A 26,374-nucleotide genomic window follows, 5' to 3' on the forward strand; every position below is an offset into this window, starting at 1 on the left:
AAAAGGGTCTATGTTGGGATCAAGATGGTGAGATGAGACGCGTTTATTAGGCGGGTGGCTTTTTGACAGTTCTGGAGGAACGGATTTCCATAATTTCGAAATGTTTATCCTAATGGTATATGTTAAAATAGGGTAAAAAAGCGGCCAAGTGCGAGTCGGACTCGCGCATGAAGGGTTCCGTACCATTTAAGACGTATTAAAAAAAATCTACTTGCTAGATCTTGTTCAACATTTTACCACTTTGGACACACATTTTACCACTTTGGGACTGTCTCTCGCGCAAACTATTCAGTTTAGAAAAAAATGATGTTAGAAACCTAAATATCATTTTTGAAGACCTATCCATAGATACCCCACACGTATGGGTTTGATGAAAAAATTTTTTTTTTAATTTATTGACGTATTAAAAAAAAACTATTCACTAGATCTCGTTCAAACCAATTTTCGGTGGAAGTTTGCATGGTAATGTATATCATATATTTTTTTTAGATTTTTCATTCTGTTATTTTAGAAGTTACAGGGGGGGGGGACACACATTTTTTCACTTTGGAAGTGTCTCTCGCGCAAACTATTCAGTTTAGAAAAAAATGATATTAGAAACCTAAATATCATTTTTGAAGACCTATCCATAGATACCCCACACGTATGGGTTTGATGAATTTTTTTTTTTTTTTTAATTTTTATGACGTATTAAAAAAAAACTACTTACTAGATCTCGTTCGAACCAATTTTCGGTGGAAGTTTGCATGGCAATGTATATCATATATTTTTTTTAGATTTTTCATTCTGTTATTTTAGAAGTTACAGGGGGGGGGACACACATTTTTTTCACTTTGGAAGTGTCTCTCGCGCAAACTATTCAGTTTAGAAAAAAATGATATTAGAAACCTAAATATCATTTTTGAAGACCTATCCATAGATACCCCACACGTATGGGTTTGATGAAAAAAAATTTTTTTTTAATTTTTATGACGTATTAAAAAAAAACTACTTACTAGATCTCGTTCGAACCAATTTTCGGTGGAAGTTTGCATGGCAATGTATATCATATATTTTTTTTAGATTTTTCATTCTGTTATTTTAGAAGTTACGGGGGGGGGGACACACTTTTTACCACTTTGGAAGTGTCTCTCGCGCAAACTTTTCAGTTTAGAAAAAAATGATATTAGAAACCTCAATATCATTTTTAAAGACCTATCCATAGATACCCCACACGTATGAGTTTGATGAAAAAAGATTTTTTGAGTTTCAGTTCTAAGTATGGGGAACCCCCAAAATTTATTGTTTTTTTTCTATTTTTGTGTGAACATCATAATGCGGTTCATAGAATACATCTACTTACCAAGTTTGAACAGTATAGCTTTTATAGTTTCGGAAAAAAGTGGCTGTGACAGAATCGGACAGACAGACGGACATGACGAATCTATAAGGGTTCCGTTTTTTGCCATTTGGCTACGGAACCCTAAAAATCCAAATGATTAAAAGAAAAGACAATCGTTTACGCTCCGCAGCGAACGAAAGCCAACAGTCACTGTCGCACTAATATGGAAGAGTGATGACACTGATGACAACGCTACGCTACTGAGCATTAACGATTGGCATTTTTGTTGGCTAAGCATCAAGGCTCGTTATCATAAATGTAGAAGGGTTCAGAGGTACAGGGAAACTTATCCACTATGAAATGGACATAATTTATTTAATGGCATAACAATCAGACTTGCCAACATCAAATCCATATGCATTTAAGTTTGATTACTTTTGTTTACCTATGTTTTGATTGATGATCATTTTCGCCAGTGTTGGTAGTCCGTTACGATTTACGGTTCAATTTGTATGGTTAAAGGTCAATTCTAATTAACGTTCGGCCAACACTGATTTTCGCCCTATCGTAAGGTCATAACTAAATAAATAGGTATGTCTAATTTTTGTGTCAGAGGATTGGCATTGTACAGGAGATGCAAATGCGATTATCAAAAAGTTTAGAATTTGAAACTATACCGTTTGGATTACATCGCCAAATCGAAGGACAATAATAGGCTTTTACAGTATTAGGAGTTCATGTTGGGTAAATAAAAGGTCGAAAAATCTGACCGCAATACTCAGGCTACAAAGACATTTTCCAATAAACTACGGGAAATTTTCCAATATCCAAGTTTGCCAACGCTATGAGTACCCAATTTAATAATTCATAAAAAAATCAAACAATAAAGGACACTAATACAAAATCATGTACAAAACTTACTTGGTAATCGGGGCACCATCCTAGTGAGGGGATCTGCGCCGAGGCGGTCGCGATCAGAGCCAGCAAGCACAGCCGCCACATGATGGTTCTTCAACAGGGAACACGGGAATGGGCTCTGGATGTCCAGCTCCCGCTTATATACCCTCGCAGCCGGGAACCGGTCTCCAAGCACCCTTCTAAATAGAACTCCTTATCTAGTAAGCTAGGTTGATTTATTATGCCCGTTGGTACGGACGGAGAATAATGAATTTTGCAGTCCTTGTTAGGTTACGTGTGTGTGTTAATGGGTTTTGCTTTGTTTGCATTTTACATGTTTGCCGAGGAGGCTAATGTGGCTGCGCAGGCGACGTACGGGTACTGGTTTTAGGGTTGCAAGTGAAATTACCGGTCGTTTCAGTCTCTATTAAGTGCAAGATCGTAAAACTTTTTTCTACATAACATTTTATGTTCTGGCTCTAGAATATATAATGATGTTTATGATAATTTAGAAAAAATAATTACATACATGTGTAAAATTTGTTGAAGTAATTACGTAGCAAATGTGACTGGGCATTTTAGGTATAATTATATACTAACCCCCTTATTCATAAACGTGTACTAAAGTTACGATGCCGCTATAATCATCGTGTGTCGCTTTCCGACGTATTAGTATGATGGAAAGGGACAAACGATGATTAGCGGCATCGTAACTTTAGTACACGTTTATGAATAAGGGGGTTAATGTATTCTGAGAAGTTTTTTCTATATACCTAAAGGTTTTGGAGAATCGTCTCGAGGTTTTTTTCATCTCTTGGGAACGTCTGTAGTATCAAAGAGACTAAGTTAACTCTGCATTATTGTGCAATGACAAAGTGTGGCGATGTCAGCACTTACATCATATTTCTATTAAAATATGATGTTTATAATGACATTCCCTCAATTTGTTCAAGTTGGTGCTAAGTTAGACGGACTCTAAAAACCTTGTATTGATTAACCCTCTGTGAACGGACAACTGTTGCACATAACCCTTAATAGCACCATTATCTACGTTAATAGAACCACATGTTGTGCCATGGTTTTATTGTTGCACCGATGGTATCTGCACACAGAATGAAGAATAACTTGATTAGCAAAACTGGGCTGGGCTGAATGCCTTTCCCCGATGGGAACGATAGTGCCTGCGTGCTAAGAATTCTGCGATTACAACGTCTATATTAGGAATATCTAGATCCTGTGTAATGTCAAGTAATGATTGTTTTTAATCATCTTTACGATAAAGAATACTTGCACCATGATTAGAACTTGACTTGATTTTTTTTCCATTTATCCTTGTAAGAAGCCAATATTTGCGCTTTTAAATTTGGAACTTTGTTTTATTTTTAAGTATAAGAGTTAAAGACTCGATTTTTACTTGTACTTGTATAAGTACGCGGTTAACAGATTTTTCTGCCCTCCGGGCGGAATGCGTCAACTTTGCTCCCGCTGCGCTAAATCAAGTTACCGCTTTCCGCTTGCGTCGAGCAGAAAAATAGTATGCGCACCACGGGAGGAAACGTAGGACATTCCATCCCGCTTGTTTGCCACCTAACAATTTTACACGCGACACGCAATTTCCTACTTTTCCTCCCTTGGGACACAAATAACTATTCCATGTCTACGGAGTAAAATTGGAAGAACATGCTAAGTTGCTCCCTTAGAACCTTCATTTACGGAGAGTTTAACTTTTTTGTGTACATAACACGTTCATCAAGTGGGTTTAAAGCTTTTGGCCTCTTCTTCTTCCTAGCGTTGTCCCGGCACATTGCCACGGCTCATGGGAGCCTGGGGTCCGCTTGACAACTAATCCCAAGATTTGGCGTAGGCACTAATTTTTACGAAAGCGACTGCCATCTGACCTTCCAACCCAGAGGATAAAACTAGGCCTTGTTGGGATTAGTCCGGTTTCCTCACGATGTTTTCCTTCACCGAAAAGCGACTGGTAAATATCAAATGATATTTCGTACATAAGTTCCGAAAAACTCATTGGTACGAGCCGGGGTTTGAACCCGCGACCTCCGGATTGAAAGTCGCAGGCTCTTACCGCTAGGCCACCAGCCCCAGCTTTAAAGCTTTAAAGCTTTTGGCCTAAACACGTGAAATCAGAAATTATGAAGCTTAGCTTATATAGCTTCAAAACATTGCATGAAATCAAAATCTGAAGAATGTGACATTGCACGTTCATCCACTCACGTCTTCAGTTATTTAATATTGGGAAATTGCATACTTATAAAAATAATATTTGAATCAGCAACCTACAACATACTTGGTTTTTTCAAATTGAAAAAAAAAAATCTACTCAGTTGAATTAATCTGCGTTCGTTGCTGAAACTTTCAATATATACTTTAATGAATTTTACTTTAAAATTGTAAAATTATTTATTCCGTTTTCACTGTTTGAAAGCGATCTGGGTCGTACTTTATGGCGTTGAATTAGGATTATGCTATAACCAGCATTACACCTATTAGAAACATTATCTCTAGATCTTTCTAATTATCTCCCCCGCTAATGATCTTTACATAAAGCCTCTGGAATGTTCCCATCCACAAAGCAAAAAGATGCAGCGCATAGCCATCTGCCTACCGGTTCCAGGCGCGTCTTAGTTGCTTTTTATTTTCTATCTTTCCTGTCTATTTTTAACTTGAGAGCCCAGTAAGGGTAAATTGCCTGGCTAGCTTGTTTTTGCAATTCACTTTGTATGAACCCATCTCTAATTATGGTTGTGTCCTTACCCGATGGGGGTTTGAAGCGATGCTTTGCAGGCTGGGTTATGTCGTTGGTTTTTAATATGTAATAATAATTTATTATCGTTATTATATTATGTCTTGTAATTTGTGTCGCTTTGGCTTTAGTTGCAAGTTGTGAAATGTAGTAGTGGTACACTAATTTGTTTTTTTTTTTTCACGTTTGCTAAAATTGGGCTTTTGCGCTTATTACCAATTTTCGTCCAAGTTCCCATTGTTAGTTGTGCAGTTGCAAGTTACAATTAACAGGTGTGCGTTAGAGAGAGCTATGGGACCAACCCCGAATTGCGAAAAAGAATTACTCTCCCATAGAAATGTCAAGGTCAGACAGTCAAAATGTATGAAGCAGACAATTTTTTTTTCGCGATGTCGGGTTTGGTCCCGTAATAAAAGTTACCTTTATATTCACCCAGTAAATTATTGCAGGTGACTAAATAAACACCCCGTATGTATCATTTACTAGCTTCTGCCCGCTTCTTACGTGTACAATAATGAAAAGTATGCTATGGCCTCTTGAGGACTCAAACTATCCCGATACGAAATAATAATAAAAAATAAATAATAATAATAAGTATGACGTGAGGATGACTATTGGCCGAGGTTTTCGACAGAGGGAGCTCTTAAAGGCGACTCCGGTTGGTTATATGCTCTAGGCGTCAGCGGTTTAAGCGTGAAAAAGATTAACAGTAAGGTCAGGCACATTTTAGAAAAAGTTATCTTCTGTGGACAGTACAATACAAGTTAACGACAAAGTGTACATAACATATCAGGGTTTTCTTATTTGAGTTTGAAGTACTGAAACAATGTATCACGCCTGTAAAATTGTAAAGAACAAAAATACAAAAAAAGTACAAAATTAGCTTTAGATTCTTTTAAGACGAAAGAGGACGACCCGCGCGAAATCACCTTTTCATACAAACGTAGTCCTCATTTTTCTCTCTGGATGTTAATGTTAACGAAATTATTTTGATACAATTTGTTGTATATCAACCACAGCTATGTTTGATTATTTTTCGAATGGTTAATTAATGTAAGAGTTAGGAGCATTTAAAATTTGTATGTAATCCGTTTTTCGCTCCTATTTTTTACAATAATCAAAAATTCTAAAAAAGTCAAACGTATCGTTAATATACAACAAATTATGTAGAAATATTTTCTATAGATCCAGAGAGGAAAATGAGGACTACGTTTGTATGCAGAAACGGCCGTCCCCTTTCCTCTTAACTTTGCGTTATCTACAGGAAACACACGAAAGAGTTAACCATACAATAAAATGTGTATGACCTAGTAGGAAAGTCGGAATACCTGGTTGAGTTCTTCGCCTTTCAATCGTGGATGTGATAGGTCAGGCACTGATCACAATGTGGGGCACATATGACTTGGACAGGTACTTGGAAGGCTTCTAAGCCTAGTGACGTCATATTTAATAAGATTTAGAACACTAACATGGTAATATTCCAGGTGACTCGGCTAATAGAAAAAGAAATATTCTGTTTTAAAGAAAGAGAATTTGAAATAGAGGTGTATTACCTCTAAATACTCATACTTTATTAATAATATAATAATAATTTGCATCTACACTATTTAAGGCATTAGCCAAAAAAATAGAAGACGCTACCGGTGATCGTAGAGCTGGCAGCTTCCTCGCACAGAGAATAAGTATTGCGATACAACGAGGAAATGCTGCCAGCATCTACGGCACCATGCCGCAGGGGGATAGTTTTTAATTATTTATTTTAAGATTAGTTTTATTTATTTTTAGATTTAGATTTTAAGTTTTATATGTATTATGTTGTTATTCCTTGATAAAATAAATATGTACTTATGTATATAATAAATAAATAAATATATCTTTATTTCAGACCCAGAACTCCATATATGGTTAGTAAAATTAACTTAAAACCTATATTATTCACAAAGGTCAATCAGACCTACTTGACATAGGTCAAAGTAGATCTGACCTGAGATAATATATATTACAGGTCAGGCTTACACATAAAATAAATGGATTCACTATACAAATTAACAAATCAATTATAACTAACATTCATTATAAATATAAATATTATAGGACATTATTACACAAATTGACTAAGTCCCATGACCCATGACTCAGGAACAAATATCCATGCTCATCACACGAATAAACATATATTAATAACATTATTTGTTTTATTACATTATTTATACATATTTTGAGGTCAAATATTCTTCGACACTATAAAACGGCCGCTCAATAAGCCAATTTTTGAGTTTGGACTTGAAACCCGCCAGACTAGGCACATCAGTTATAACCAACCAACCAAATTTATCAATCAATCAATCAATCAATAAGAATTTATTTCGAACAATGTCCATATTGTGTTAGTAACATACAAATACTTAAATCTAGGGTTAGTATGACAAGATATTACTACAAATTCCTACATAAAGGGGCATGTAGCTGCACCCAGTGCTTCAGCCACCGGTCGGCCAACGTGCACAGGATGGTATTCGAGCTGGCGCGCCACCGCCTCAACAGCGAGCTACACCTCTTCCTGATGATCGCGTGGAAGCCATCGATCCGTCCCTCCGTGAACATACCAGAGGCGCTACAGTGCCGCGGCAGCCCGAACACCACCCTGTACGCGTTGTTGTACTGCACCCGCAGAGCGTTGTATGCCCGCTGCGTATAGCTGATCCATAGGCTGCACGTGTAGAAGGACTGGCAATATGCTTTAAAAAGCGTAGCCTTCACCTTTTCGGTACATCGTGCAAACCTACGAGCCAACATATTGCAGCGCACAGCCAGCGCTCTGCGTTCCCTCTCAATATCCATGTTGTCACACATGTCATCGGTGACCCAGTGGCCCAAATTATGTTATGGATGCTGGTAAGTTATTGTAGACAGCGGGGCCCATGACTTGTATACATTTAGCCGTTTTGGGTAGGCTACGTGGCACTACCGCTAATTTGTGACCGTACCGAGTTACACGGTCGCTTTTTTCACCTCGTCTGGGATATTTCTCCAGATTCTCCCATGTGTACAAGGCTGTCTGCAGTATTAAGAGACCCGGCAATGTGATGATCACTTTTAAGACAGTTTACTGAAACAGTAATCGACTTACGAGTATAATTAAACTAATAACTAATTAACTTAATTTTATACTGTATTTATTAGTGTTGAATGCTAACAAATTTTTGGTGGCAACTAGTAGGATTTTTTTTCCCAGTAGTTACCACTGGTAACAACTTGGTGGTAACTAGTGGGAATAACCCGAGAATATGTCTACGGTTGCGTCTATTGCTTCGACTCTTTTCATATATGTATTTTGTACGGGTCGCGACCGCAGACATATTTTTTTTGAGAATGACCGTCATGCAACTGAAACTTAAAGAGGGTAACGAAATTTTTAAATTTTTAAAATTTAACACGTTTTGATCAAGGGCAAATGTCATAAAAAAAACACACGGAAACTGACCTATACAGAATGTTTATTTAGTCACCTGCAATAATTTACGGGCTGAATATACATACTCGTACCTATAGGTCATACTGAGCATCTTTATTATGGGACCAAGCCCGTAATCGGGAAAACGGCAAACTCCAAGGAAAACCTTAAAAGGTTAAAGTTGACTCGATAACAAAAATCACGAAAACGTGTAATTTTATAAACATGTGTAAGTTTACTTATTGGTACCTATATCGTTACTCTGGACACCATAACAGTATCATTTTATAATAAAATAGCTAGTGACATAGCCTAAGGATCTGACACACACAATTTTACCAACGGAAAAGAGTAGATAGCGACACGATTTTTAGGGTTGCGTACCCAAAGGTTAAAACGGAACCCTATTACTAAGACTCCGCTGTCCGTGGCCTTTTTATATCGTATACAAACGCAACTAGTGTAGTTGCTATGATACAGCCTTGCTTTTAATACAGCGACATCTAGTAAAGGTTTATTAACTGGAACTCTCTGAAACCTTTAGTCTCTGTCTACACAAAGTTGCGTTCTTCATAATTTTTATAGATGGCGACATTTCACCGATATAGTCTTTAGTTCTATGTTCAAAACGACCAGGTAAAAGTAAATAGAATAATGCTAATATTCAAACAAAACAGTGTTCATCTCAAAGTAGTTTGGGTAAAGTTTGCAAGATTACGCCATCTAGACTTTATACGCGGAAACATGCAGTTTCCTAGGAAACTCAATTTTTTTTTTCATCAAACCCATACGTGTGAGGTATCTATGGATAGGTCTTTAAAAATGATATTGAGGTTTCTAATTTTTTTTTTCTAAACTGAATAGTTTGCGCGAGAGACACTTCCAAAGTGGTAAAATGTGTGCCCTCCCCCCCCCCTGTAACTTCTAAAATAAGCGGATGATAAAACTAAAAAAAATATATGATGCACATTGCCATGCAAACTTCCACCGAAAATTGGTTTGAGCGTGATCTAGTAAGTAGTTTTTTTAATACGTCATAAATAGTACGGAACCCCTTCATGGGCGAGTCCGACTCGCACTTGGCCGCTTTTAATAATCATTTATAAGAGTTAGGTTAGGAGCATTTAATTATTTTTATGAAATCTGTTTTTTGCTTCTAATTTTTACAATAATCAAAAAATCCAGAAAAGGTCAAACGTAGGGGCATAGCTATGGCTAATATGGCTAATATACATCAAATTATGGAAAAGTATTTTCCATAATGTCAATATCCAGAGAGGAAAATGGGGACTACGTTTGTATGGAGAAGCGACCGTCCCCTTTCGTCGTAATGTCGCAACAGTGCCGTTGCCGTTGCCGCGCGGCGCCGGTGAATTCAATCCTTTGATACCTGTGGAAGTGTCCTACGTGGGCGATCTCCGAATGCCGTTGGGCTGCCGCGCCGCGCCGCGTCGCATTCGCGAGTCATTCCCCACGTAAGCCGCGCTGTAAGAGCGAAGAATGGCTTTGCGATCTTAGCGAAATAACGGTATTTTTTCTATGAAATTCCAGTTTGGGAGAAAACATTTTCCATTCACTAAATATTAACAAATCATTTTGATTTTGGTGTTGATCGCTTCAGCGTAATATATACTAGGTTTCGCTTAAAAAAATTGTATTGCAAATTTTGAAAAAAAAAAGGAAAACCTATAAAACCTATTTTTCAATAATATACAAAAAAATAGAATGGAAAATATTTAGAAGTGGAAAAACGTTTTCTCTTTTTTTTTTTGTATGGACGATCATGTGGTATACTCCCCTCTTAAGAGAAACCAATGACACGTCAGTGGTACAGTCAGCATCAATAGTAGCGGATGAAACAGCGCGCCAAAAGTATCTGATATTCCGGATAACTTTTCCAAATATAGATAATTCTTCTAAAATTTACCTTCAAAAGTATATCTTTTACAGTCTAAATTGTTCTACATATATAACGATCAACTTTTGTTAAGCTGTTACAGAATGGTAGATACTTTTGAAACCTTGTTTGATCCGCTACTTTTGATGCTGACTGTACCTTGTAACCTAATCGCTACATGATCTTTTATAGTAGACGTAAGTAAAGCGTACCAGCTATTTCTGGCGCAATTCTACCTCTAGTAGGGCGGCTCAAGTTTTTAGGATACTAATGGTAGTATCCTATGTGAATGGCACATACTTACTTCTTTCAATAAACCTAAATTTGTATTCGGTCCATAGGAGATGAGCTCGCCGATCACTGCAAAGAGGATTTTGAAATAACCGACATCCAACGTGTGTAACTAAAATATTCTCGTTATTTAATTTACTACGGTAAGAACACATTTTTACAGATTGTTAATGTTCTAAACAGTAGGGTATCTACAAAAAATTGTACACTATGTGAAAACTTACAAGATAACTTTTAATTTACAATTAACAGAGAAAATCAATTTCAACAAAGTTTAAGTTAAGCTTTTTTTCATTATTAAACTTAACACTAATTAGTATGTACATTATCTACTTATAAGTATTTACAACGTCATGTATTTTAGAAGGTATTATTTCGAATGAATGTTCATCTAGAACGTATCAGAGTTTGCATTGTTATTACTAAATTTAAGGCAACTTCGACGAGCGTCGACATATCACAACGAATACGTATCCACTGAAGACTTTTTGAATCATTTGTTCACAGACCGCACACTTTAGGCGCAATGGACTGTCACTTTTGTCATGCTTTCGAATTATCCTAAACGTATTTTACACTAATCCAAATGGAAAACGCATTGGAAGACGGCGTTCCCTGTCTCCACTTACAACAAGAACAGGATATTATCACAAGAATAATCTAACGATACCAAAACATCACAATGCTTAATATTAAAATTGTTCCTCAATTATTTTAAGAAAATTAATCGACGTAGAACAAAATAGAAGAAAAACAAAATAAATCAGGTATAACAAAAGGTAACGTTCGAAAGGATATTAAAGCGATTTTTAACATTATAATTACGTTATGAACAACACGTTGGTAACTTTAGTTTTCATCGAAGTACAATTACTTTAATAATAATAAGTATTCATGCAATTTATGCGTCGTGCATTGGTTAACAGGGCACCATTTAGAAAATGTTCAACGGTAGGATAAGTCACGGCCAAGATCCCATAAGGCTGAGATCACTGGCAACATCGTGACGTTCCACGACCGTTTACAATAAATACATCAAAATTATTCTCAATTAGACGTAACTACGTATCTTTATTACGTAGAAATAGTAAACGTACAAATATGAGTATTTTAGAATACAGAATGTATAATTTCACAACGAAAATCCAGCGTTGATTGTATCGACTCTTAAACATATTTAATGAAGGGCGAAAACTTGCGAAGTTAAAAACTATTGTCATTTCAGATTGTATAAAAAAGAACCTAAAGTACTGGTCAGACTTCTAAAAAGCGGTAGAAAAGATAAACGAAGACCTATAAAGCAAAACATATCCCAGTATTCACTATAACAATGTAGTTTTAATATCAACTGGCCACGAATGTGTTCGATAAGAAGCGTACATAATTAACGCAATAAGGATAAAATACCTATTGTTACATTAAATTATTCATTTGGAAATATTGCCTGATCAGCTTCAATTACGCTAAGACGTAATAAAAATAATAAAAAATAGAAAGATATTCAAGCTTAGTATAAAAGGCCGTAGTGGAAATACGGAAATGTTCGTAGGAATAAAGTTAGTAACAATACTTCTTGAGATTATTCAATTGGTACCTATACCTTAAGTATAAAAAATCAAAATCATTTCAGGTCCCTTTAATTTCTCTTAGTTGGGTATATTACGGGCAAATGCCGGACGTTTAAATAGTGTATTGTAGTTAGAAAAAGTATTGTGCGTTACTAAATTTCTTTGGAATTTGGCGCAAATATTCAAAACACATTTTGAAGGCTTTTGCCCGTAATATAATCGCCAAAAGATCTAATGCTTCACAAATCTTTGGTGCTCATCCACATAGCAAATATTCGGCACAAACGAATGGAAGGATACGGCTTTATACAAAAATAGAATTAATACGAACACATTTTTCTTCTACTTTAGAAATTATACATATACGGTAATATCTAATGTTGAGATTGTAAGATGTCGTTAAAAAGCTGCGAAATGCCAAGTCAGATGCATTAATTGGAACTTGTGGTGGAATTTAAACAGCTTTACAGAAGCAATACCTATTCAATAGGCCTTTAGGATTCGAAAGAGTTTTTGATATTTAACTTACCTACATTTTGTTGACAGGTACAAAATATTCCAATAAAAGTGAGTAACTTTGACTCTGATTGACTAATTCTTAGTTCCAATTCTGACTAGAATCATTGACCGGCGGAGCGGCAGAGGACGTCATTGAGTCAATGATAAACACTTTTCAACGTCACCACTGTCTCTTCGATTACAGATTTAAATTAGGAGGTAGTTCACGTTACTTTAGGCCTTTCACACTTCGCAACTTTCCGTTGACATACGTGTCTATTTTCTATTCTTAAGAAATTAATGTGTCGGTGGCTTTTAAATAACTTTACGCTAATGAAATACATCTTTCAAATAAATACTATCTCGGAAGGTATTGGTCCCGGTTTATAATTTTTAAACAAATTATAAAAAATTGGACCCATGCGGCAAACATGTGATTTATTAAACATTTACACCAGCATCACATCCGCAGCGACCTTCTCCTGCGAATGGTTTAGTATATAAGTATCGCTCTGCGACATCACATGTCTTACTTACACCTATAATTATAACCTTCTTAAACACATATCACAATTGAACTCTCGGATCGAGAGAAAGTTTTAAAGTCCATGGGCACGCGTAGTCACGCGTCAGGCGGGCGTGCGTCATTCGTGTAGGTTTTTGCTGAGGAGCAAGCTGTTGTGCGGGCCCGACAAGTGTCTGATGAGTTCCGGTAACGCCTCGAACGTCAGCTGGCAGAAGCAGCAGTTGAAGCGGCCGGGTGTGTTGGTCCGGCCATCGTTGTCGCTCGACGATATCACGTTGCGATGGACCGAACACAAGTGCTTCAGTAGGTGCGCTTTCTGTTTGAACATGGCCACGCAGAGCCGGCAGGCGAAAGGTTTCTCGCCTGTATGGACTCGGAGGTGAGTCTTGAGATTCCACGACATGCCGAATTGTTTGCCGCAATACTCGCAGCGGTACTCTCGAACTGGCGCTTGTTTGCTGGAGCCTTGTTCGTGTTCCGTCGATGGAGGTTCGTCGCCACCCATCTGAGGCTGACAGAGCCAGGGTCCCCACGAACCTGCGCTGGGAGGTCGGTATTTAAGGGCGTCATCATGCGCTCCCGCGGGAGGCGTCACGCTCCTTTCGGGAAGGTAGGGCGGCGCGGACGCACTGAGCGGGTGCAGCGCCCCGAGGCGAGCTCCGGCAGCTACTGCAGCCACACTGCCCGGCCCTTGAGTATATCGCAGATGCGCCATCTCTTCTAAGTAACTTGGTGGAAATGAAACGAACGGAGGATTCTGAGAAGGAGAGTTGTGGAAGCCGGGACGTCGTTTCCGATGAGGTGTTACAACATAATTTTCCGGTGAAGTCTGTACGAGTGACATCAGATCTGCGTCAGGAGGTTTAAGATGCGCATAATCTTCTAGTTTAACAGTCCGTAAATCGAGCTCTGGAGGTTCTATATAGTGCGACTTTCTCTTCGCCCTCTCGATTCCTCGGCCTAATCGATCACTAAGTAACTGTCTTCTGTACATGGTTTCAGGCGGTGGATCTTCTTGACTGGATGAAGTTGATCTTCTTCTGCTAACGTTCTGAAAAAGATGAAACAATAAAAATATTGGTAACACGAATTCATTGGATTAAATAGTTATAAGTCGAACAATTTAAAAACTTTAACCTAGCTTTTTTTTTCAAATATACCTTCTCATTTTTGGAAGTCGGTTAAAATATAGCACAGATATGAGGCGAGTCGACTGACAACCTTATTTATCAACATTTATTTTTGATAAGTGATACTTTATTGATGCTACTGTGACAGATTCGGACAAAAATATCCAACCCCACACACTTAAGGGACTCCCTAGCGCCAGTGACCTTCGATCTGAATCCCTGAGTTTTCTAATGTTTTTTGGAGCTTATCATGTTAACAGCAACGGCTTTAAGCAATATGGTATCCTATATTTACTTCAAAGTTCACTGCCTTCGAGATATTTGGCATCAAAGTTGAACAATTTCAGGCCAAAAAACTGGTTTTCTGGCCGTAAATTTTGTGTTAATTAGTTTAAAATTAAAATCTCTGACCAGTTTTTAGACAGATCAATGACAAACCCAAGTGTGCAGATTTCGTACATGTAAAATCCTTCACAGCAATCGAATAACGAATAAAGTGTTTTCTTGACAATGTTTCAAAAAATTATAAAAAAATAAGTGTTCATTTCTTTCAAAATCTGGAACACCAGAATGGAGGTAAAAGATTGAAGAACCGATAGCCGATAATTTGAGTAGAGTAGAGCAAATGTAGGACTAACGACTCAAAACTTGGGTAAAATCTATGAAAACTGCTGCGAGCCCCTAAAATCGTAAGTCTTCTTTTGGATCCTTAGTCAAGATAAAACCGAACTCACGATTGTGTGTTGCGTTTGATAAAGTCCAATTGCAATAAGTATAGGTAGTTAGATTTTAGATTTCTGTGACTTAATTAAATAATTATTGGTGTTTGGTTTACTGTTGTTAATAATATTGATGTAAAATTACCTTCGCTGCAACTGTTTCCACGTCCACATCCTGCGAGTCCTCGTGCTCACTGCCCGCGTTCTCCGAGGTCCTGGCCACGGACAGGTTGACCGGGTTGGAGGAGCTTCTCCGCCGCCCCGCAAGCCGCCCGCACTCCTTATCCTCAACCTCTTCATCATCCCTCTCATCATTACTACTAGAGTTCTCTTTCTTTATACTTAATTCTTCTTTGTCTTTGCTGAAGCCTGCGCTTGGTGTTACCCGGTCGCTTTCTGAATGAGAAGAGCCTGAGGGTGCGTCGTGCTTACTGCTTTCATTGCTGTTGATGTCCGTTTTGAGAGTTTTCGCTTTTTGTCTGTCGCAAGATCTGTTTCGTTCTTCAGCTTGCTGGCGTTCCTTTGTTGATTTCCAAACGTCTGACTTGATTTCTAGGAGCTCGAACAGTTCTTGCATGTCATCGATTTCTCCGGACTGGAAAATAATAGTTGCGTTTAGTTTTTAAACATTCACACAAAACAACACAAACAAACCAAATTTATGTCGGTGTGACCTAAGCTCATATTGCGACCTTTTTTCTGAGAAAAGTTTCTGTATGTTAATGTTGTTAATTATTGCTTTTTTTGCAAATCTTATTTTTATTCTATGATATAGTCGTCCGCAAAATCTTATTTTTTCTACAAAGTAAGAACCTATGCATAAAAGCTAGAAGAAAATGTCCATACAGCATTCATCCCTTACATTTACTTGCTGTTAGTAATATTTTTTTTGATCGTGTTATTGTAAGTACATTCTACTACTTGTAACACAAATAACAATGCTATAATTTGTACAAATACAAGCTGGTTTGATTTATTAACAATGTTATGTAGTGATGGTAGTTACTATAACTGTTCTAAATTTTAGGTATCTACTTCAAACGATCTTTTAGAAAAACGTATTTAACCGATTCAAGTCTGAAGTGATCCCATAAGTGCTCCGTAAACAAAGGTGTGTACGGAGCATTAAAAACACGATGACTAGGCTCTTTGCAATACTCACTTCAATGTAGGCCTGACCGCTGTAGAGGAATACTAGGAGATGCCTCATCAGCGTGCTGTTGATGCCCGACATGTGGATGGTAACAGGGCTCTCCGTCGCCGGCGTGTCATCGAGGATTTTCCTGGAATCGACAACTTCATGGTTAGCAACGAAAGTATTTGTCAAATTGTGGTTATTTAGGCATATTTGGTCGCAACGAAATTATCGCAATAACGTCTTAAAACTTTTTGAGTGAAAATAGTGCCAGATTGATGTTATTTCGGTATTTTCGCGAGCCAAATTGACAGTTTCGAAAGACCCTTGCCTTTATTAAGGGATAAAAGTATCGGAGGAAGATTTATAAAACCTTTTGGCGTTTCAAAATGTGTTTGTATTTGTACCTAATTAATTCGTTAATTAGGTAGGTAAATTGCTTTACCAAAATATCGTCACAATGCAAACACATTTCATTATCCGCAATTAATTGAACAAGTGAATATTCTAAATGTTTCTAGTTTACGGCTTGTTTTGCCTCCAGGGCCGCAAGATCTTGGCCTAGTTTGTAGCTGATGATTTGTGGCTTCGGCATTGTTATTAAATATTTAGAACGAGCATTGTCTTCATGTTACCTACACATCCTAATAACTACGTTACGTTCATAAAGTTATAGTACCTACCTATATGACTAGTCAAGATGATTACACGAGGTACATAATTAGGGTCGGCAACGCGCATGTAACTCCTCTGGAGTTGCTGGCGTACATAGGCTACGGTGACTGCTTACCATCAGGCGGGCCGTATGCTTGTTTGCCACCGACGTAGTATAAAAAAAAACATAATGATGATAGTTTTTGACTCGTCCATGCTCCTTAATACGGAGAGACTTTTATGACTTCATTCTTACTCAGAGGGCACCGCGGTGACCGATAAATGTCATGATAATGAATAATAGGCATTAGGGAGAAAATAACACACTTAAGCAAATAATTTCTCAGTCAAACTGAAATTACCTGTCTGCATTGTAGTAAAACAGCTGTTAACACGTCTAAATGGATAAAATGACGGTATGAAGGCTATATTATCATTCTAAGCTACATTTGTATTTACAAAGGTGTGCAAGCATTGTGGTCAGATTATGTTCCTTTAATGTTGTTTGGTTTTAGTTGCTTTTCACTATATAAATCTCATTATTAATAAAAGTTGTTTAAGAATCTCATTTGGTAGGTTGACAAGCGGAAAAAACAGACTTCTTCGTCTTTCGACTGTAAGAGACGCTCTGAGAGCGTCAGAAGCGTGCACGCTCGAGGCTGACGCCACAAATGCGTTTATTATGCGCAATAGCGTTAGGCTAACGTGCACGCATGTGACGCTCGGAGCGTGCGTTCCGGGGCCGAGGCATAGGAGGAGCTCCTCATTCAGGACAAGAGCAGATTGAGTCGGTTACCTGATGAGCGGGCTAGCCGCGGCCATGACGATGCGGTGTGCGGCCAGCGGTACGGCGTCGTCGCACACCAGCACGAGGTCGGAGTAGCGCGCGCCGCGCCACGCCGCGCCCACCTCGTTTAGGATGCAGGCGTGGTGCTTGCCGTACGTGAGAGTCAGCAGGCCCTCGCCCATCATTCCAGCACTGCGGAAGAAGGAAACAAAAGGTTGAAGTTTGGGCAAGACACGTGAATTTAACATAAAACTTTAATGCTTGTTGCTCCAGCACTACGGATGAAGGCGATCGGAAACAACATTTTTAGTCAAAATACATGCCTAGTTATACCTAAGTATTTTTAAGTATTACAATGAAATGTATTTGGAACAATAGCGTAGTTTTTAAGATATAATTGAAATTTCGCAAGAACGCCAGGATATCCCGAAGGAAAGGAAAATACCTCATGAAAATCGTGAAGGTAAGAGTGAAATACTTATTTACTTTTTGTCATTACGACAAAATTTTGTCACATAAATGTTTTAAGATCATATCTGTAAATTTGGGTCTCGCGACGTGGTTAATAGGTACTGGTTTTGCAACATTTAAGTACTTTAGTTATCTTTAGAAAGATCAGAGATTGAAGCTCGGCGCAGAGATTAAAATTTCAACGCGAGATAAGGCACATTTCGTCGCCGACACACTTATCAAAATGGTGTGAAACCATTGCGACAATTAAAACTATTGTAACTTCGTGAGAAATAAACGTAATATTACAATTTAATAGCCATTATCTCCTTTAATTAAAACGTGTATGCTCATTAATGTTAAACTTTAGAGCTGTGAATCTTCGTGATCCTTCAAATTGTGTAATTCACAGCACGAATAAGTGAAATCATGCCAACATCGATGCTCATAACTTCGGTTCATTGATCTCATTCGATGCCAGACTGAAAATAGTGTAAAGGAAAACAAGGTTGCAACCAATGGACTGTTACGAACGTTTCAATATCATCGGATTTAAATCGATTTTACCTACTATTCATTCTAAGATGGCACACAATGGCTATTACCTAAACAATTCAAGTGGTTTCCTAACCAAATTACAAAGGTTAAGAGGCGCCGAGAATTTAAATGAGCCCGAACGGTTTTGGTGTGTTCTAGGCCCGCCAAAACAGAAGTCCCAGCTAGAAAGTCTGTCGTAAGCGACCTTGGCTCAATAAAACGCAATGTGCCATTAACAACAATAGCGCAAGATCGCTTAAAAGACGATCAGCAGCGCTTCTTAGCATTGTGTGGCGTTTAGCAAACGCGGGGTCACAAGAGCGGTTCATTGTTAGTGTTGCGTTATTCCTCCGTTTCTCTCAAAAGTCACATTTAATTGCGGGATTTGAACATAAACACTGCGGTCCTCGGAACGTTCTCGCGCATGCTAACGATCCCAAGTGCGTAGTGTCACGATTTTGTAATCATTTTACTGACAAGGTCGCGGTATATTGACCGATTAACAAAGCATTGAATAAATTCACACGTAAATCAAGTGAGAAGATTCTACGTTGTAAGGATGAGTGCCGACTTAATCTATTTTCGAAGGTTATACGTTTTCGTCGTGCTCGTTTGAGGCAATTTATTTTTTGCTTAGTTAGAAAGGAAAATAGGTTTTCGAGCGGGTAAAAGCTCGCGAGGTCGACACGTATCGGCCTTTCACGGCTGTCGCACAATTATGCGGATAATACCGCAATTGTGTAAAACCGATAATTATATGCAAACTAGGATATCGAGTTTGAGTTGAGCTAGCTTTATATAAGCTTGGTATTCTAATGAGCCTTTGTGAAAAACGACCGGAGAACAAAGAAGAGAACCAAGTAACATTTCCTTGAGCGCGGGAAACGTGAAGTCATTCAAATTACAAATAAACAGTAGGTAGATGTGTGAGATAATCTTTTCGTGTGCGCATGAGCGTGTGGTAGAGTTTTCCTGAGGCGATGAATGTGGGCCGAATTGGTCTTAATAAGCCTCTAATTGAAGGCCACGTTCTTATTAATAGCCGCTATACAAATTTAACGAGATGAATTATTATTGTGTTTTATAATTAATACGTAATAATCTTGAAGTAATGCTCGGAGCATGTTATTTGTAACATTAAAATTATCATAAAGATTATGCGATATTCTTTTATATTTGTAGGTTGAGTTTAGCCTTGCTTGTAGGCTATATAAATTCAAGATGAACCGCCTACGAATAACTTATTTATGCTGGTATGTAGTACCTAAGCATTCCAATACATACACTCTGTTGTAAGTGTTTTCAATGCCTATACACCATGTAGGTAACTAATATGTTTGAAATATATTTTCCAGATTAATCCTTGTTAAATATCACGTTTTATATATTTTTAAGCACTTAAAACCCCAAACGTGAAACACTTAAGACTTGTAATTGTACCCAAAACGACATGGTACCTAAATGATATTAATTGCGCCATTATTACGTGTTACAACTGGTACCTCGACCACAATAATTATCATACCTCAAATAATCCTTTATTTAAAAATCGCAAAGATCAAAAAACACTGAAAACCTCCACTCCAGGATTGATTTTATGTTGCAGCATTTACATATTAAGTCTCTTTAAATCTGAAGACTGAGCAGGTTATATAAGTCCAAGTTTGAACCGCCAGCTCTTTGGTTTAGGTTGTTTTCAGGTTACAACATTAGGAAGTTAAGTCTCTCTAGACGTATTGTCTATATACAGTACAACTTTGACCCGTAAGCTCTCGGGTTTAGGTTGGTTTTAAGCTGCAGTATTAGGTTGATAAGTCTCTTTAAGTTCAAATGCATAGTTCTGTATTTCAGGGCAGCGGCTGCGCAGCGGAGCGCGCCGGCTCGCCCGCCATTGTGCGTGTGTAGCGAACCGACGCTGCACTTTGCATGCATCAGATCGAGCCAGGGTCCTGCCACCCTGCGCGACCTTAGCCGTTCTTGTGGACTTATTAATCTATTGTAGAAGGATTAACTTACACACATAAACTATTTTAAATCAATGCTATTTGCAGATAAAAATTAAATGTCGAGATGTGTTTGAGGGGTTTGAGATGTCTGATGACTTCAATTCATCAGACAGTGAGTTGCACTCAAGGCGGCATATTTTTACATCTTTGTGTAAGGAAATATACAGAAACTTTATCAAAATATTTTAACGACTGTATCAGATCTTACCTCGGGCTAATTTTAGATAGTACCTATTTAGTGAATACTTAAAAGGAAAAAAATTAACCCTGCCCTTCAATGGGACACTGTGCGATTTTGTGTCCATTGTATTTGAAGTGCTAAACACGAATAGGTGTAGGTACATAATAGTGGGAAATCTATACTTATAAAGATTTCCTTTGGCAGGATGTAAATTTTTAGGGGGGAGGGAGGGGGGTTCCCCAACTCCATCAAACATCTGGGTGGCTCCACTTCTTGAATACATCTTAGGAACACAAAGATTAATTCTGCCAAAGGAAATCTTTTTTCAGAGAACGCCGTATACCTTTCTATGATTTTATGCACGTAGGACTATATAACTCCTTGTAAGTACCTACGTATACTAACATACCTACCTACCTATTTCAGAGGTGAATAATCGTGGAACTTATGTACACATAGGTACATTAATAAATGTGGAGACTCGAGACGAAAGACCTCAGTTAATAAAGGTGACAAATTGATTAACCCTGAAATGAATTCATCCTTCAGACCGATTGGATGCAAACAGAATGCACCAGTGAGAGCAATAACTACGAGAAACGTTTTTATTTGATTATAACACCATCTATCGTAAACACAAATGACTACTATTGACTTTCTTTCGCATACCGGCTTTCAAAGTGTTGCTTACCGCCAGATGGCGATAGTAGACCGTTTACTAGACTAGAGATAGATGGCGCTAGGAGTATCTTTGCAAGACGCTTGAATTGTTATCATATTCATTGCCCTAGCGATAATCGACGACATACATGAAACATCATTGTTTAAAATAATCTATTTAGAGGAGCGCTGGTGGCTTAGCGGGAAGAGCGTGCGACTTTTAATCCGGAGGTTGCGAGTTCAATTCAAACCCCAGCTCGTACCAATGAGATTTTTGGAACTTACTTATGTACGAAATATTATTTTATATTTACCAGTCGCTTTTCGGTGAAGGAAAGATCGTGAGGAAACCACACTAATCCCAATAATGCCTAGTTTGTCAAAACTATAGCCTACGCCAATTCTGGAGATCAGTTGCCAAGCGGACCGAAGGTTCCCATGAGCCGTGGCAAAAATGTAAATAATTAATGGCGCGATGAAAATCCGTGCTAGATATTCAGAAAGTTCAATGAAAATAAGAGGGAATGGCTTGGCCTTTTCCTCGATAATCATCGGCCGGCCTTCGTTTTACTTGAAAACGTACTTTCACCGAGTTGATAAACAAAATTCAGGAAACTTAAAAGACAATCTCTTTGGCCTGTCGCCGGCCAATTTGGACTATTGAAGGTAATTCGGTTAAGTAATGTTGTTTTTAACTGAAAAAGGCGTTACGAAATAACTGTTAACGTATATTAATGTTTTTATTTAATAGTCACCAATATGTCAAGTGTAGATTCATATATTCAACACATTTCAAGAGCGGACAAAAAAGCTAATTAATAGATCAGGAAGAAAACAAAACTGCTACGAGCGATAATTAAATTACATCAATCAGTCAGAGAATCAAGTGTACAGTCCAAGGCTCATAGACTACTTGTCTACTAGATCGACCACATAATACAGGAAAACTGGCGGTCACCGCACATTATTCTAATATTTAATACGCTACCTTCATTTTCCATGTAAAAGAGCGACTATGTGTGGTCGCTAGTCATCTTATTTGCGCGGAGTCTGCGGATGTAGTCTATGCCAAGGCTAGATCATAAAAGAAACGCCGGCCATAGGTAATGGCTGCCCACACTAATTAAGCACGTAGCGACCTAGAAGGCAGCATTACAATCGTTTACTCGATCCAGCGATTCTAGATAGCCATTAAGGTTTTTATGAGAGTATGTCACCGTATTAGGAGTAAGAGAGAATTGCGGGGCTAACCGTATGTGATAATTGTTCCATAAACCTTTGATACGGCGCCTATGACTTATCTAATGGCTACACCCATCTTATGGAGTACACAATGTTTAAAGCTATTGGGAGCAATTTATTTATAGCGGATTTAACACAGATCAAAGCGGGCATTTCACGCATAAGTAGGTATATACAGTTTTACTCTTTCATACACATCGAGTTATCTCGTAGTTTTCTGTGAAAGAGCGTTTTTTTGGGTCTGCGGTTTCGGGGGGCTAAAGTTGTTCAGTATGACCTAAATATTCAGCTCGCTGAGCATGACTAGGCTAGACGTTGAAAAAACACCCTACAAGCATATTCTGATTGACAGGGACATTTCATGCCGTTGACGGAAAAATGACGTCACGCTACATAGAGTTGATTCTATTTAGTCTTTTCGCAACGGGCCCTGCTGATTATAATATTTGTAATAACGGGATATGAATTTAATCTGGATTTATTTTCAGTGTCAATGGTGACATTTTTCCAACCAGAAAAATCGTAGGCGTATGACAGATCGTATCCATAACCCTTATTGACCGCTATAGGAGCATTACCCGGGTTGTCCCGTACGGACGCATTTTATTTCCTGTGTTGAGACTTTTTTTCGGCGTTTAAAGCAGGCGATTATTTTACTGTGCATATTTTTGACCATTAGTCACAGAAAAGGAAACTAAAAAAAGCGCTGGTGGCCTAGCGGTAAGAGCGTGCGACTTGTAATCCGGAGGTCGCGGGTTCAAACCCCGGCTCGTACCAATGAGTTTTTCGGAACTTATGTACGAAATATCATTTGATATTTACCAGTCGCTTTTCGGTGAAGGAAAACATCGTGAGGAAACCGGACTAATCCCAACAAGGCCTAGTTTACCCTCTGGGTTGGAAGGTCAGATGGCAGTCGCTTTCGTAAAAACTAGTGCCTACGCCAAATCTTGGGATTAGTTGTCAAGCGGACCCCAGGTTCCCATGAGCCGTGGCAAAATGCCGGGACAACGCGAGGAAGAAGGAAGGAAGAGTCACAGAAAAGGAAACTCTTGTTCCTGCAAATCTTCAGAAAATGCGCGTTTGTACGGAACAACGATAGACAATTTCATGGAATGCTCCTAAAGACGTACAGGTGCGGACGGTTATAGTGCAATATACCTTAACGCATACCAATAAGGCTTATGATGGCCCGTTCAAGGGGATAACTAATTCAAATCAAATTCATAAGCTATTATTATACTTAATCAGAATAAGCCTCCTGTATTGACACGCTAAACGTTTAAAAACTAGTATTTATAACTCTTACAGATGACAATTAACTGTGTGAAACGCCGGAAACAATAAAGGTTTGTTTGACGGCTGGAGCCGTGTTTTACGAAATGTTTCGCGATGTCGGTGTTGCAAGTGAAATTGTACAAGACACCCGTCTACTGGAGCGTAGGATTGAGAAAAAAGTTTACACTTTCGCTGTCTAGTTAGGCAATAATTGAAAGTGGCGGTTTGATCTAGACTGGAAAAGACTGAAACTTAATTTAGCACGCGAATACAGACGTAACCTTACGTAAAAACTGCTTCATCAATAGTTATTTGTTTTAAAGGAAATAAATATATATACGTAACCCTCGTACTATTGCTTTGATACCAGAGCAAGCGAAAGATTCCATAATTCGAATTTTGAACGTTGCGAGGGAATTAAGATACAACGGCTAAACAAACTTTGCCACTGAGTGAAACACAAAAATGTTCACCACACCAATGCGAAGAAAATACTAACTGTTAATCATTACAAATCAAATCCAAATGAACGCTGGAATGAATGAATGAATCCAGCCAACATGAGGAACCAACTTAAAATTTGCATCAAATTACTTTGCCACTCTTTTGGATAATGTACAATTTTATCATCGCTTTTTGAAAAATAAAGAGAACGAACGAGCTGGTTAGGTGAAAAAAATCAATCATGTTGTTTACAAACATAAAAGTGTGCGAGTTATGTTTATATTTACGTCAGTATATCGTACTGGTTACATCGAAAAGGAAAAGCGAAAGTAGTTCGCACAGGCGGAGGAAATGCGTAACACGAAGCAGAAAGTGAGGCTTCAGCTTATACAAACGAGGTATTTGTGGTTACATGTCTATATAGATAAAATTATCACATACGGGGAACAAAGCGGTCTATTATTCGATACAAAACGCATCATTATAGTACTATAATATAGCTTGCATAAGCTTAAAGAGCATAGAAAACCGTCGGGAGATCCCATGTACCTTACCTATTCTACAATATTTTTTAAATAAAATGTTATCAGTTTCTAATGTCCGCTGTTCTTTGTTTTGCACTGTCAATAACTACTTCTCAAGACGATTTTAACGAGCCCCAACGACAAAATGACAGAATTTATAATAGGGTAACCTTACCTTCCCCATCAGACCAGCTCTACAGATACAAGGAATGTCTTACTTTGCAAGCAGATTACGTTTGGTTATCAGAAAAACAAAGAAATTTAATGGCGCTGCATCTACAAAATCAGCTTGTTCATTCGATGACAATCAGCTTTTAAAGAAAAGCTCTTATTAGCTCGTGTTTCCTTATAAAAAATCATACTATTCCATTGACGAATTCATGCAGGACAACGATATAGATATTATATAGTGGTACCTTCACAATTGTTACACAAATTAGTTAAGAAAAATCATATTTTAGATATAAGTAGCCTTGTGTAAATGTAATTTTAAGGAAATTGCCATACCCCACCGGGGTGCCATGTGAACTCTTTTATCACTTGTAACAACTTGTATTGTACCATGGTATGCAATAAATGATTACTTACTTACTTACTTACTGATATGAATTGTTTCATGAAACTAAAAACTGTGCAACAATAGGGTCGGCAATGCGCATGTAGCACCTCTGAAGTTAAAAACCTATTGTATTGCATATCTAATTATCTATACATAGGTTTTAAGTGTTTGTATCTATTTTCACAGCAATTCCCCAGGAATTTTGCACCCCGTAGGACCATAACATGTTGTTTATTATGTGATAGTCAGCAAATGAGCAGACGAGCCGCCTAATTGGAAGCAGTCACCGTCTCCCATTGACATAGCAATATCGGAGAAGCCACTTATACTTTCCCGGCCGGTGTGAACCCTGAATAACCGCTTCTTGAAGAATTCCATATAATAGCGCAAAGGAAATGCCTCAGGTGGTTTCATTAAAATTTATTTAGTCATTGCTTACCTACGTGATGTGATTTTATCGACCGGAGATGGAAAAATATGTAAACGGGTGATCACCCGTTTCATACTTGTTTTCTTAAGGCTCGCACTGTCAAAAAGTTATCAGATCTCATTTAGAACCAAGTTTCTATTCTACAAGCCCTTACTTCACAGACACTGTTAGTCATAATAATTATATGGCTTGGCCGTTTCGTTACATGTACTATGTAGGAACCTATAACAAAAAACTAATGAATAGTGAATACATTTTTTACCTTACGCCCCTGAGACGGTGACTATTATATAAAAAAATATTCGTGCTCATCACACAAATAATGTCCGTACCAGGATTTGAACTCGGGACCATCGGCTTCAGAGGCAGGTTCACTACTCACTAGGCCAGACAGGTCGTTTGATAAGGGTCCTGACGGAATTATT

At 38.1% G+C, this 26,374-nt stretch overlaps 2 protein-coding genes across 3 annotated transcripts in view; both read right to left on the bottom strand.

The window, feature by feature from the left end:
• LOC133518787 (uncharacterized) overlaps positions 1-6,438 on the bottom strand; it is a 30,072-nt gene extending 23,634 nt beyond the window's left edge. Inside the window, exons 1-2 of the mRNA XM_061852489.1 lie at positions 6,308-6,438; positions 2,243-2,418 (exon numbers count right to left, since the gene is read on the bottom strand). Coding sequence (XP_061708473.1) covers positions 2,243-2,323 — 81 coding nt within the window. The 5' untranslated portion in view covers positions 2,324-2,418; positions 6,308-6,438. The remainder of the gene's footprint in view (positions 1-2,242; positions 2,419-6,307) is intronic.
• Positions 6,439-10,726: 4,288 nt separating this feature from the next.
• LOC133518788 (transcription factor Ken) overlaps positions 10,727-26,374 on the bottom strand; it is a 37,313-nt gene continuing 21,665 nt past the window's right edge. For both annotated transcript variants that reach the window (XM_061852491.1, XM_061852490.1), the window contains exons 2-5: positions 17,648-17,830; positions 16,225-16,345; positions 15,208-15,657; positions 10,727-14,264 (exon numbers count right to left, since the gene is read on the bottom strand). In XM_061852491.1, coding sequence (XP_061708475.1) covers positions 13,332-14,264; positions 15,208-15,657; positions 16,225-16,345; positions 17,648-17,823 — 1,680 coding nt within the window. In that variant the 5' untranslated portion in view covers positions 17,824-17,830 and the 3' untranslated portion in view covers positions 10,727-13,331. The remainder of the gene's footprint in view (positions 14,265-15,207; positions 15,658-16,224; positions 16,346-17,647; positions 17,831-26,374) is intronic.

This window comes from Cydia pomonella, chromosome 6, assembly GCF_033807575.1.
Source record: "Cydia pomonella isolate Wapato2018A chromosome 6, ilCydPomo1, whole genome shotgun sequence".
In the NCBI taxonomy this organism is placed as follows: Eukaryota; Metazoa; Arthropoda; class Insecta; order Lepidoptera; family Tortricidae; genus Cydia; species Cydia pomonella.